The 12,962-nt window shown below is 45.8% G+C and overlaps 1 protein-coding gene across 1 annotated transcript in view; it reads left to right on the top strand.

Annotated features, from left to right (window-relative positions):
• GLB1 (galactosidase, beta 1) overlaps nt 1-12,501 on the top strand; it is a 115,434-nt gene extending 102,933 nt beyond the window's left edge. The window contains 2 exon segments of the mRNA XM_011961551.1: nt 11,886-12,150; nt 12,153-12,501. Of these exon segments, the coding sequence (XP_011816941.1) occupies nt 11,886-12,150; nt 12,153-12,184 (297 nt within the window). The 3' untranslated portion in view covers nt 12,185-12,501.
• The last annotated feature ends 461 nt before the right edge of the window (nt 12,502-12,962 follow it).

Raw genomic sequence — 12,962 nt, 5'->3', positions numbered from 1 at the left:
CCAGGCTGGAGTGCAATGGCACGATCTCGGTTCACTGCAACCTCCGCCTCCTGGGTTCAAGTGATCCTCCTGCCTCAACCTCTCGAGTAGTTGGGATTACAGGCACCGGCCACCACAGCTGGCTGATTTTTGTGTTTTAAGTAGAGAAGGGGTTTCACTGTGTTGGCCAGGCTGGTCTTGAACTCCTGACCTTGTGATCCGCCCAACTTGGCCTCCCAAAGTGCTGGGATTACAGGCATGAACCACTGCACTCGGCCTTAAATCTTATTAATGACCTGAAAGAAACATTCCACCATTAAGGCCACAATTCTTCCTCTACCAAGCCTAGGCCTTACCACAATCTTTTTTTTTTTTTTTTTTTTTTTAAAGAGGGATTTTCTTTCTTGTTGCCCAGACTGGAGTACAATGGCGCAATCGCGGCTCGCTGCAACCTCCGCCTCCCAGGTTCAAGCGATTCTCCTGCCTAGCCTGCTGAGTAGCTGGGATTACAGGCATGCGCCACCACGCCTGGCTGATTTTGTATTTTTAGCAGTGACGGGGTTTCTCCATGTTGGTCAGGCCAGTCTCAAACTCCCAATGTCAGGTGATCCGCCCACCTCAGCCTCCCATAGTGCTGGGATTACAGGCGTAAGCCACTGCGCCCGGCCACCGTGATCTTTTTTTGAGAGCCATCAGTCCACCTCCCCCCTTGCCCGTTTGCCTTTCTACTCTGCCTCCTTCATTCGTCCTCCATGTAGTTCCACTACTGGCATCTCTGCTGGTTCACCAGTCACTGAGCACAGCTGAGGGGCTTCTTAGTGCATTCATTGTGGCTACCATCCCCTCATTGTTGCCAGCCTCCAGAAGCCCTCAGATTTGCTCAGCAGTCCTTGGTCTCTCTCTGCTCCTTTCCCCCACTGACCTTTTCAACCTTTACCACCCTCCTAAAGCCACCTGACTCTCTCCCCCACCCTCTCCACTGAAGACCTCATCCTCCTTGACTGCTATCAGGTGTAACTCCTTTGTTCCCTCAGCTTCCTGTCAGACTTATCTCTCTGCCTCCACCCTCATTTCCTGCCCAGTGGTATCTAGGAGGAAGTCTGAGTTCTGAATCCCCTCCCCACTGTCTTCCTCCAGGCCAAGACCCTGTTCTCATATTTCCCCTACCTGCATTTTGTCAGCCTTTCCATCTTTCTGCCAAGTCCCATTTTTCAGCCAAAAAGTGGTAACTAGGAGCTCTAGGACCTAAACACAAAGACCTCCCTGGATCTTCCCCCTTTAGCTAGCAAGCATGTTCTTTTTCCCTCGATCCCTCGATCCCTCTTTTTCTCCCCTCCTAATGCAGTAGAGATAAATGGAAAAGTGTGGGACATGTTGGAGGTCAGAGGGAGGTTCATCTTGATCAAGTCATAAAGGTGTCACATGCAAGAGTTACTGACCCAGGAGTTCTGCTCAACACTTTATAGACACTATCTCCATAGCCATCAAAAGAGGCACCTGTGGTAGATGGATCATTATCTCCAGTTTGCAGATGAGTAGCTGGAGGCTTAGAGAGCTAAGTAACTTGCACGAGGTACAGAAGTGCTCAGTGGCACAGGTACCTGAGCCCCATGTGAAAAAGCAGGTGGTATTGAGAACCAGTGAGAAATTCATACTCATTATTGAGGCTGGGGCTTTTTACTTATTTGGTCAGTCTGATGAATGCTCTGCATCTCCAGGCTTGAAAGTACATCTCCACACAGTATTTGTGAATGTGTCAAAGGGTTCAGACCCCCAAAAGCCCATCTAATCCATATGTCCACTCAAAAACTTGTACACAAGTATTCATTGCACCATTATCCATAATTTCCATAAGGCGGAAACAGCCCAAATGTGTATCAACTGAGGAATCAATAAACAAAGTGTAGTACAGCCATACAATGGAATATGATTCGGCTATAAAAAGAAATGAAGTATTAATACATGTTACAACATGGAAGAATTTTGAAAACATTGGGCTAATGAAAGACACCAGTCACAAAGGACTGTATGTTGCATGATTCCATTTACGTGAAATGTCCAGAACAGGCAAATTCGTGTAGACAGGAAGATCTGTGACTGCCTAGAGCAGGGAAAAGAGAGTGTTGGTCGGATGGGAGGAGAATGTTAAAGGGTACGGGGCTTCTTAATGGAGTGATGAAATGTTCTAAAATTGACCGTGGTGATGGTTGTGCAGCTCTGTAGTATACTAAAGACTGCTGAATTGTATGGTATATGAATTCTAGGTCAATAAAGTGCCACACACACACAAAGGCCCATCCAAGAAGTTTGTGGACTTTGGAGTGAATAGGTGTGAAGGTCCAAGGGTACGCACACGTCCTACCTAACACAGGACCGATGTGGTTTCTGCTTTCGGTGTACAGAGGTCCCTGCTGCCGAGGACAGTCCCAGGCCAGCTCTGGGGCTTCTAAATGATCAACTACCTCAGAACAGGCAGATCGCCACTCCCACACTGAGTGCTAAGCTCTGACATTTGAAAGGATGAACACATTAGCACATAGTTTGAATGCAGGGAGCTGGCCGTTGTGGTGGGGGGTGGACAAAATGATCGCTGAAGCCCCGGCTGTTTGTAAGGCTGTGCACTAATCCCCACATCCGTCATCAGGAGAGGCCCTTGTCAAAGCCCCTGGCACAGGACTCTATGCTTTTCCTATTCATTTCACTGTAAAGAAACTACCTTGATTTAGAAAGCAAAGCCACTGATACAGGCGATTCATGAGATTAAAAAAATCACTTTTGTTTACACTGGCTTTACTTGAGTCAGATGTGGCTTTCTGGTTAATGCCAAATGTGAATGAATATCAACTGGGACTTCAGTAGAAAGGGGTCAGGCATGTTCTGCTCTGTCCAGGAGACACAGGGCAATGCTTTGACCTCACTGAGTTCTTATCTGACTAGAAAGTCCCTTAGATAGGAAGTGCCGGGGTGTTCTGTATGCCAGTGGTCCCCAACCTTGTTATCAGGGGCTAGTTTCGTGGAAGACACTTTTTTCCCTGGACTTTGCGGGGGAAGGGGGGACGGGAATGGTTTTGGGATGAAACTGTTCCATCTCAAATCGTCAAGCATTAGTTAGATTCTTATAAAGAGGGCACAGCCTACATCCCTCACGTGCGCAGTTCACAATAGGGTTCCTGCTCCTATGAGAATCTAATGCTGTCAGTCTGACAGGAGGTGGCACTCAGGCAGTAATGCTTGCTCACCTCTCACTGTGTGGCCTGGTTCCTAACAGGCCGCGGCCAGTCTGTGGCCTGGGGTTTGGGGACCCCTGCTATATGCCAAACCTGAAATGTCACGTCCTGCCAGTACAGCAGTGCTTCTGCTATTTACCTCTCTTTCAGATGGGTGTGGATAAGTCTCATGGCAATATCCTATGCAGCCTTCCAGCCTTTAACACTTTATGGTAGGTTCAGGTGCATGACAGAGCATGGTAGTGAGTGGGATAATTTTTCCTTAACCAAAATTATGCTTTGAAGAGTCAAGAGTCAAAATAGAATACTGATCAAAAGTAATTCTGTATTTTAAAGATAAATTATCCCACCTTCAAGATGTAAAATAATTATGAAATAAAACAAGGTACAATAAACAGCTGAAAGAAATTCCTTCTTTTAACTATTTGTTACATCTTGCTTTTGAAATTTCCTGGCTGACGCGATGGCTCACACCTGTAATCCTAGCCCTCTGGGAGACCGAGGTGGTAGGATCACTTGAGCTCAGGGGTTTGAGATCAGCCTGGGCAGCTTAATGAGACCTCATCTCTACCAAAATGTATTTGTAATTAGCTGGGCCTGGTGGCGTGGACCTGTAGTCCCAGCTAGCTGGTGGGAGATGGGAGGATTGCTTGAGCTGAGAAAGTCAAGGCTGCAGTGAGACCTGATGATGCCACAAAAGAGTATGTAAAACTTTTATAAACCTTATCCATGTTAGTCACTTGCTCTCAATCCATTTGGAGAGAGAGAGGTATAGACGGAGCCCAAGAGAATTGTAAGAGTCTGTAAGAGATATGTAAACCGTGCAGTTGGGCCTTGGAGAGGAGGAAATTGTAAGTGCCTAAGATTGCTAGGAAAGGTCTGGTCTACCTAGTGGGAAGAACATTTTGTGCAGAGGGACTGACATTTTTCAAGGGAATAGTGTAATAAGAAATATATTTGATCTTTGTCCCTGGTTCCAGGGTCCTAAAACCCTTGGCATTTTCTGAGTGGTAGGAGTGTCTTTTGTTATTTGTAACTAGCCCCTTTCAGTCACACCTGGGTTTATGCTAATGAGGCGACTTAGGATGGCGCCCCAGATAACTCTAGGATAGTTATAAGGGCATGGTGGCACCTGCAGTCGCAGCTACCCGGTGAGAGGTGGGAGAGGTGGGAGGATTGCTTCTCCTGACTTGCGTGCCCAAACTTCTCCTGGTTTTCCTCCCTCTCTTTGTTCCTTCTCAGGCTTCTCTCTCAGCTTCTGTGTTGCAGTCCTCAGGACTTGGTCCTGGGCTCTCTTCTTACACTTTTAGGGGATGTCGTCCTCACAGATGTGCTGGACATGCTCACGTTTCCTTTTCCAGCTCCGCTCTTACAAGACTCTGGAGCCTACCTTTGGGGGTCTCATAGGCACCTCCAGCCTGATAGGTATAAAACAGAACTCTCTAAAGCTGTTCTTCTGCTGGAGAAGTGGTCCAGGGAGAAGGAACAGAGCTGGACTTGAGTGTGGCAGTAGGGAGGGAGGGCGGTCCACATTCAGGAAATTATAATAGTACCAGCCACATCTGAGAGCTTACCATGTGCTGGCCACTGTACTGAGTGCTCACAGGTGTCTTCTCAGCCAGCTGTTCTCAGCAGTCCTGAGAAAGGCACAGACATGGCTGAGGGGGCCCCAATGGGATTTGGTGATTGATCAGTGAAACCAGAACTAAGTAGTGGATGGCTCTACTATTTTTAAATTGAGTTTTTAAACGTCACTCACTTTCCTGAAAAGTAGCATGCTTAGGCACCTTCTGACCATGGAGATGTGTATCAGTTAGCTTCTGCTGCATAACGAGTCACCCAAAACTTAGTGGATTAAAACAGCAACAGTTTATTTAGTTCACTATTTTAAGTATTGGCAGACCAAGTGGTGGTTTTGCTGGTCTCAGCTGGGCATGACCACCTGGGTGTTAGCCATCTGTCAGCTGAGGCAACAGAGAAGATGAGACCACATCTCTTTCATCATCCAGCAAGCTAGCCTGGGCTTGTTCACATGGCGACTGAGCAGCGTTCAAAGAAAGAATGCAAATGCTCAAGGCATCTTAAGGCCCAAGTCAGGATTCACATGTCACTTCTTCCACGTTGTTTGGCCAAAATATGTCACTAGACCAGCCAGATCCAAGGAATGGAGAAACATATTCTACTCCTTTTTTTTTTTTTTTTGAGAAAAGGTCTTCTTTTTTTTCCCAAGCTGGAGTGCGGTGACACAATCTCAGCTCATTGCAACCTCTACCTCCCGGGTTCAAGCGATCCTCCTGCCTCAGCCTCCTGAGTAGCTGGGATTACAGGCGTGTGCCACCACACCTGGCTGACTTTTGTATTTTTAGTAGAGTTGGGGTTTCACCATGTAGGCCAGGCTAGTCTGGAACTCCTGACCTCAGGTGATCCACCCGCCTTGGCCTCCCAAAGTGCTGGGATTACAGGAGTGAACCACCGTACCCAGACAGATTCTACTTCTTGATAGACGGAACCACTAAGAATTGGGGCCATCTTTTCAATATGCCACAGGTCTTAACACTATTGAACCCTACTTTCATCCTAAATTTGATATGCCTGTTAAACTTCTTTTTTATCTAATTTGTAATTACGCTTACATTCTACAAGACCGACTATTTCCATCTAATTCACTGTTTACAGTCACAAGTCCCGTGAGCTTTGAAACTAGACCATCAGACTTCTCTCAACAAATATTATATTAATTTAGTAACAAAACTTCTTAGAACTTTTGTAAATGAGTAAATAGGCTAGAAGTGAAAGAAGGTCTCCTGCAATTTTTAGGTTGTGAACTTTATAAAAAGTATGACCTAAGGCAGTAGTTTTTGCTTATCAGTTCCTAGCTTGGTGCCAGATATGTGAGGTGGTTTGACTACTGTTGTTAGGTGAGCGTTATATTAAAAAGGTCTAGCAATGGTGGAACTGTTGGGAGTTGAGAAGGAAAAAGAATTTTTTTTTGGGATTTCTGAGAAGTGATCTATCTTTTATGCTATTATTGTATGCATTTGATGGCTTCAGTTCTATTTGGATCTGTCCCAAACTATAGAGAAACCATAAAGTTATTTAACGTTATTACTCTAAGACTGAGGAGGAAGCTGCAGAGCCCTTTGGGGTTCTGAAGGAAGGGGAGAATTAATCTTCTCCTGTGTATTTCAGTGAGATCTCTTTAACATTTTATTTCTAAGCAAGCCTTGTGAGAGGCTTTTACCTTTTTTCTTTTCAATTCTCCTCTTTTTCTTCTCTTTCTCCCAGGTGAGCATCACAGTGATGCTGTGTGTGTGAGAGCCTTTAACTTGGGGAACTAACTGGACCTTTGTCTTTTCCATTTTAAGTCCTGCAAGTGTGTAAATGTTTTCTTTCAGAGAGTGACAAAGGCAGCATTCACCCTAAGCTTATTGTTGCTTTTAAAGGAGCTCCCAAAAATTTTTGGAAAATTTTAAACTACAACTTAAAACAATAGTGAGACGAGGCACAGAGGCTCACACCTGTAATCCCAGCATTTTGGGAGGTGAAAGCAGGAGGATCACTTGAGGCCAGGAGTTGGAGACAAGCCTGGGCAACATAGTGAGTGAGATTCTATGTCTGTTTTAAAAAATGGTTTTTAAGTTAGCTGGCCATGATGGCTAACAACAACACGTGCTGGCCTCCCCCCGACAAATAGTTTCACACCTGTAGTCCCAGCTACTCGGGAGGCTGACACAGGAGGATCGCTTGAGTCCAAGAATTCGAGGCTGCAGTGAGCTCTGATAGTGCAGCTGCAGTCCAGTCTGAATGACAGAGTGAGACCCTGTCTCAGAAGGGAGGGAGGGAGAGAGGGAGGAAAAGGAAGGAAACAAAACTTTTGTTTTAAATTCCATTTATCCAGATAGTTTAAAACAGACAAACACATGAATCTGTCTGATCAACAAAAAAGTAGGTCAGGCATTTCCAGGAACCTCATATTTATGAAACTATTATTATTGCCTTGGTGATTACAGCAAAGGGTGGGGAGTCTGCCAGGGTCAAGCCATGGTCAGAGAAAGTCACTTTGTCATGGAACTATTTTAACTGAGACTGCCTTAGGCAGCCCCGGAAACCGCTGGCGTTCACTGTAGAGATGCTTGGCCCCCACGGGGCTAACTTCATTAAGAGTGTATCAACTTTTAGATCATATTCAGCAACACGTGCATACCTCCCCACCAAAAATAATTGCAAAAGCATAACTTTTTAAAGAGAAATAAAAATCAATGTATATACTTTTTAAATAGAATTTTTAAAGTTAAATTATATTAATGTGTTTTTCATTGGTTCTAATCAAGGAGGGAAGGCAAATGTTTTTCTCTGAGTGAACAATATTCTTTAAAACTCTTAAACTGGGAGCAGAGGAACGTGAAGAATTCTTTCAGAAGGGCTTCACGTCACCTCTTCAGTGAATCTTTTCTTGGCAGAATTATCAACAAGTATCATCAGCAGCCATGAGTGCTACTAAGTGTATATTGAGTATCACTCTCTTGCATGCGGAGAATCTCGCCTCAAACAAAATGGACAAAGCCTTTCCCTTCCTAAAGCCTGTGTTATAGCTGGAAATAGCTCCTGAACTAGTCATCAAACAGAAGATATGAATTTCAAATCATGATAATAACTAGAAGAAAAAGAAAAAATTAAAGGATAGTGAGTGACTTGGAATGGAAAACCCAGCATTAAGGAGGAGGATCGTGGCCCTGCCTGAGTGATGAGAAGGCTTCAGGTCAAGGTGAATAGTGTTCGCGCATGGCGACGAGCTGATGCCTAAGTGAGACTAACTTAAAGTAATTGGGGAGCTGTGTGTGGTGGTGCACATCTGAAGACCCAGCTTCTTGGGAAGCTGAGACAGAAGGCTGTATTGTGCTAGAATTGTGCCTGTAAATAGCGACTGGACTCCAACATAGCCCAAGAGAGAGAGAGAGAGAAGAAAGGAAAGAAAGAAAAGTAAGAAAGAAAGAAAAGTAGTGGAGAGTGGAGTGAGCAAGGGGGGGTGCGGCAGAGACAAGGAGGAAAGGATGAAGGTATGGGCTGTGGACCACAGGAAGGAGGTTAGAAACAGAAATGTGTGAAAAGCATCCTATTTTCACTTTGGCAGCTATGCAGAGCCTAGATTCTAGAGTTAATAGAGTCAGGAGACTATGAGGAAGCTGCAGCAGTCTAAGACAACATTGATTTATGACTTGCTCTGGAAGTCAGGCTGTGAGGATGGAGAGAAATGGAGAGATCATGGTCTAATGATGAAGTCACTAGGATCTCACCATACCTTAGCTCTGTAGTCCAGTGCAGTAGCTTCTTGTGTAACATTGTTTTTGTTTTGTTTTGTTTTGTTTTGTTTTTTTCAAACTGAGTCTTGCTCTATCACCAGACTGGAGTGCAGTGGTACAATCTCAGCTCACTGCAACCTCCACCTTCCAGGTTCAAGCAATTCCCCTGCCTCAGCCTCCTGAGTAGCTGGGATTATAGGCACCTGCCACCATGCCTGGCTAATTTTTGTACTTTTAGTAGAGACAGGGTTTCACCATGTTGGTCAGGCTGGTCTCAAACTCCTGACCCCAAGTGTTTTGTCCTCCTTGGCTTCCCAAAGTACTGGGATTCCAGACATGAGCCACCACGCCTGGCCTTGTATAATATTCTTTATAAGAATGTTCATTTTTAACCACATGTGGTTAAGTTTAAATTAATTAAATGTGAAAATTCAATTCCTCCTTCACACTTTTTAAAAAACTAGCTACTCTTTACAGTATCACTAAAATTGGACACAGGCATATCCCATGACCCAGCAATTCCATTCCTAGCATTCCCCTCCTGTAAGAAACATGTGCATGGCCAGGCGTGGTGGCTCACGCCTGTAATCCCAGCATTTTGGGAGGCTGAGGTGGGAGGATCACTTGAGACCAGGAGTTTGAGACCAGCCTGGGCAACATGGCAAAACGCCATCTCTAAAAAAATACAAAAATTAGCCAGGCATGGTGGGGCATGCCCGTAGTCCCAGCTATGTGGGAGGTTAAGGTGGGAGGTTGACACTAGTGAGCCTTGATGGTGCCACTGCATTCTAACCTGGGTGTCTGGAGTGAGACCTTGCCTCAAAAAGGAAAAAAAGAAGAAGAAAAAAGCCAGGCTTGGAGGCTCATGCCTGTAATCCCAATACTTTGGGAGGCCGAGGTGGGCGGATCTCTTGAGGCCAAGAGTCGGAGACTAGCCTGGGCAACACGGCAAAAACCCATCTCTACCAAAAATACAAAAATTAGCTGGGCATGGTGGTGCACGCCTGTATTCCCAGCTACTCAGGAGGCGGAGGAACAAGAAGCTCTTGAACTTGGGAGGTGGAGGCTGCAGTGAGCCAGGATTGCACCACTGCACCCAGAGCAATGGTTGCTGCTTCCCTCCACCTTCCCAATCTCAAGCAAGGGCCCCTTCTGACCAACACTTACCCAGAACCATCCAGGGAAGGGGATCCAGGGAAAACAATTTCCAGCTTACCTACCAGGTGCACAGTCCACCCAGCATATGAGGGCCCATCTCTTGGATGCTTATGAAATGGAACTGGAGGTTTGAGAAAGGACCAAACCTCCACTCTGATCAGCTGCTATTTGGTCAGGAGTTGGCTTGGCCCGTGTCCTGAGCATAGCATGAAGCCTGTAGTCATGCGTGCCATTCCTCGTGTGCTGCTCACGAAGACCTCCCACTTCTCTGTCTTCCCCCTTGACCGCAAAAGTAAAGTGCTACTGTTCTCTAATACTGCAAAAACAAGGCACCAGCAGATTTTAAGCTGATAAAAACCTGGTAAAGCTGTCATTGTATATACCTTTTAGGATGGAATGAGATAACATATCCCAGCGTAAAAACAAGAGTGAAATAGTTCTGAGAACTGTGAAACTGTCATCCTCTTTCTAAATGACTTAATCCAACAGACAGGTGGTTTTTAATCACGGACCCCCTTCTTTTGTAGGCATGTGAACACCAATATCTTTTCACTTTAATCATGTAAGGAGTGCTACCACTTACAGGCCACGCACTGTTCCTTCATCATCATTGTCCCCAGTGACTGGTATGAAAAATTGAGTTGAGACCTGTCCAAGGTCAGACAGCTAGTAAGTGGCAGGACACAGATATGAACCCATGTAGGAAATTCAGAAGGATCTAAAATAAAGGGGGCACTTGGAGGCTGAAAAATACCCAAACATAAGAAGACTGAGGATCCCTGGGGTGAGCAGCAGTAGTAGTGTTGCAGAACATGATGAGGATTAGGGCTCAGCAGGTGTCAGCCATGGCTGGGCCTCCTCCAGGCTGTCTCCTAGGATATCTGGGCCATTGCGGGTTGCAGTTTCTTTCCTGCCTCCCTCCCTTCTTCCATTCCTCTTTCCTCTTCCTTCTCCCTTTATGTTTTCCTTTCTTCTCCCAGATTTTCTCTTTCTTTTGCGTCTATGTGATCTCCCCTTCTTCACTTTCTTTCTTCATAATAGAATGTTCTATCTAGTTAGCCAACTGTTGACCCTTGCCTTTAGCTTTGAGCAATTTTTTTTTGTTTTTCTTGAGACGCAGTCTTGCTCTGTCACCACCCAGGCTAGAGTGCAGTGGCACAATCTCAGCCCACTGCAACGTCTGCCTCCCCGGGTTCAAGTGATTCTCTTGCGCCAGGCTCCTGAGTAACTGGGTTTACAGGCATGTGCCACCACACCCGGCTAATTTTTGTATTTTTAGTAGAGACGGGTTTTCACCATGTTGGCCAGGCTGGTCTCGAACTCCTGACCTCAGGTGATCTGCCTGCCTTGGCCTCCCAAAGTGTTGGGATTACAGGCATGAAGGACTGCACTCAGCCCCTTTGAGCAAATTTTAGCACATACAGAGAGGCTGTGTAGACAAAGCTAAACATGGTCCCTGTTTTTTAGGAGTTTATCCTCCACTTCCAGTTTTGTTATGGGAAGCAGCTTCCCCTACTCACAGAAGTTGGTTATGCAGCCTATAGCATCACCTCTGCTCCTGAACCAAACATGGAATCCACACCCTAACTCTGAGGGTGCCTGTAAGAGTCATTAAAACACAGCAGTAATGTAGATATCCAACTGGATGAGTCTCTTCCTCTCCCTCACCCAAACCCTGTGTCCCTCTTGAGGGGTTGTTTTGGGGACCACTCCTGGTACCTGTCTGACCTCAGGATGCAGGCCCTAGAGTCCTGTGTGCCCTGTGTTCACCGGGTGTGCAGCAGATAGTGAGGTCAAGACCTGCCTCTAGGAAAAGAGAATGAAGAAGGAAAAGATCTATTTAAGGAAGCAGTTCAGCAGTTGTCTTCTGTGTACAGAAAAGTTAGGGAGAGGCTGGTCTGTGGGGACAGGCAGCACCCTGGAACCGGGATGAAATTCAGAAACTTCCACGCTGTTCTCTGGTACTGACATCTGTATTTTCCTGAAGCAGGAGTGGGTCTTTGGGGCAAGTTTTTGTTATCCCCCATCCACTTTGTTCCCACCTTGGCCAGTTATCCCAGCAGGAAGCTGAAACCAAGGCTGGCATGGGCCTGGCTGTCAGCCCCGCCTTTCTGGGGGCATTTCTTTCCTCCATTGCTGCTGACCTGCCCTACATCAGGGCCCCCACCTTCCTCAGGGCTTTCGCTGCATCTGGGGTTGATGGTCTTGTCTCTCTCTCCAGGGCCAGGTCTGGATTAATGACTTTAACCTTGGCCGCTATTGGCCAGCCCGGGGCCCTCAGTTGACCTTGTTTGTGCCCCAGCACATCCTGATGACCTCAGCCCCAAACACCATCACCGTGCTGGAACTGGAGCGGGCACCCTGCAGCAGTGATGGTCCAGAACTGTGTGCTGTGGAGTTCGTGGACAGGCCAGCTATTGGCTCATCTCAGATCTACGATCATCTCTCCAAACCTGTTGAGCCAAGACTCATGCCCCCACCCCCCCAGAAAACAAAGATTCATGGCTGGAGCATGTATGATGATGAAAGCCTGTGACTTTGAGGGATTCTACCCTGAACGTACCTCCCAGATCCTCCCTGTCATGCCACATTTCACTGATTGGAGTGTGGAATTGGAAAAGGAATTTCGGATGTGGATTTTCACCCGAGGTTTCCCTGCATCCCTGCAGTGCCAAAGCCCCACCTTCAGGGACCACCTGGAATGTGTGAGGGGCTAACAGCACAGCGATGTGCATACATATCTGCAGGGTTGGAATGGGAGCTTTAACGGTGGTAGTGATTTGTATTTTGGAAGAATCATGTTGCCTTTTTGTTAAATAAAATCTGTACTCAAACGATAATGTCACTGTTTTTAATGTGCAGTTATTAAATTATATGGTCTGACTTAAATCATAACTAGACTTGAGTGGGCTGAATAAACCACTTCACTAACTTGAAGTTCAAAAGGATGGAAAATAGTCTTTGTTTGATCTGCGGACTGCTGCTTTTCTGATCGTTATTTGGCTTGCTTTTGGATTAGATAACCGACAAATACAGCTCAAAACAATGATGCAAACAATCTAAGTGATTAACAGTTGCACAGTGCGCGTAGTATGGTGTATCTATATAGAAGCATAGTATTTTAGCCACTAAAATGGTGAGAGATCTATACTTACATGCAAATGTCCTGATACATGAAAAAACAGATTACCTTAAATTGGATCCCATTTTGTGTGTTTCAACATAAGAACTTCACATATTCACACAGTACAGGCCTATACACATATCAGTAGTTAGGCATGCACATGTGTGTGTGCTG

Source organism: Colobus angolensis, unplaced genomic scaffold (genome assembly GCF_000951035.1).
Source record: "Colobus angolensis palliatus isolate OR3802 unplaced genomic scaffold, Cang.pa_1.0 Scaffold56, whole genome shotgun sequence".
Taxonomy (NCBI): Eukaryota; Metazoa; Chordata; class Mammalia; order Primates; family Cercopithecidae; genus Colobus; species Colobus angolensis.
Note: the sequence above shows the minus strand (reverse complement) of the source record. Positions and strands in the feature narration are given on the sequence as shown.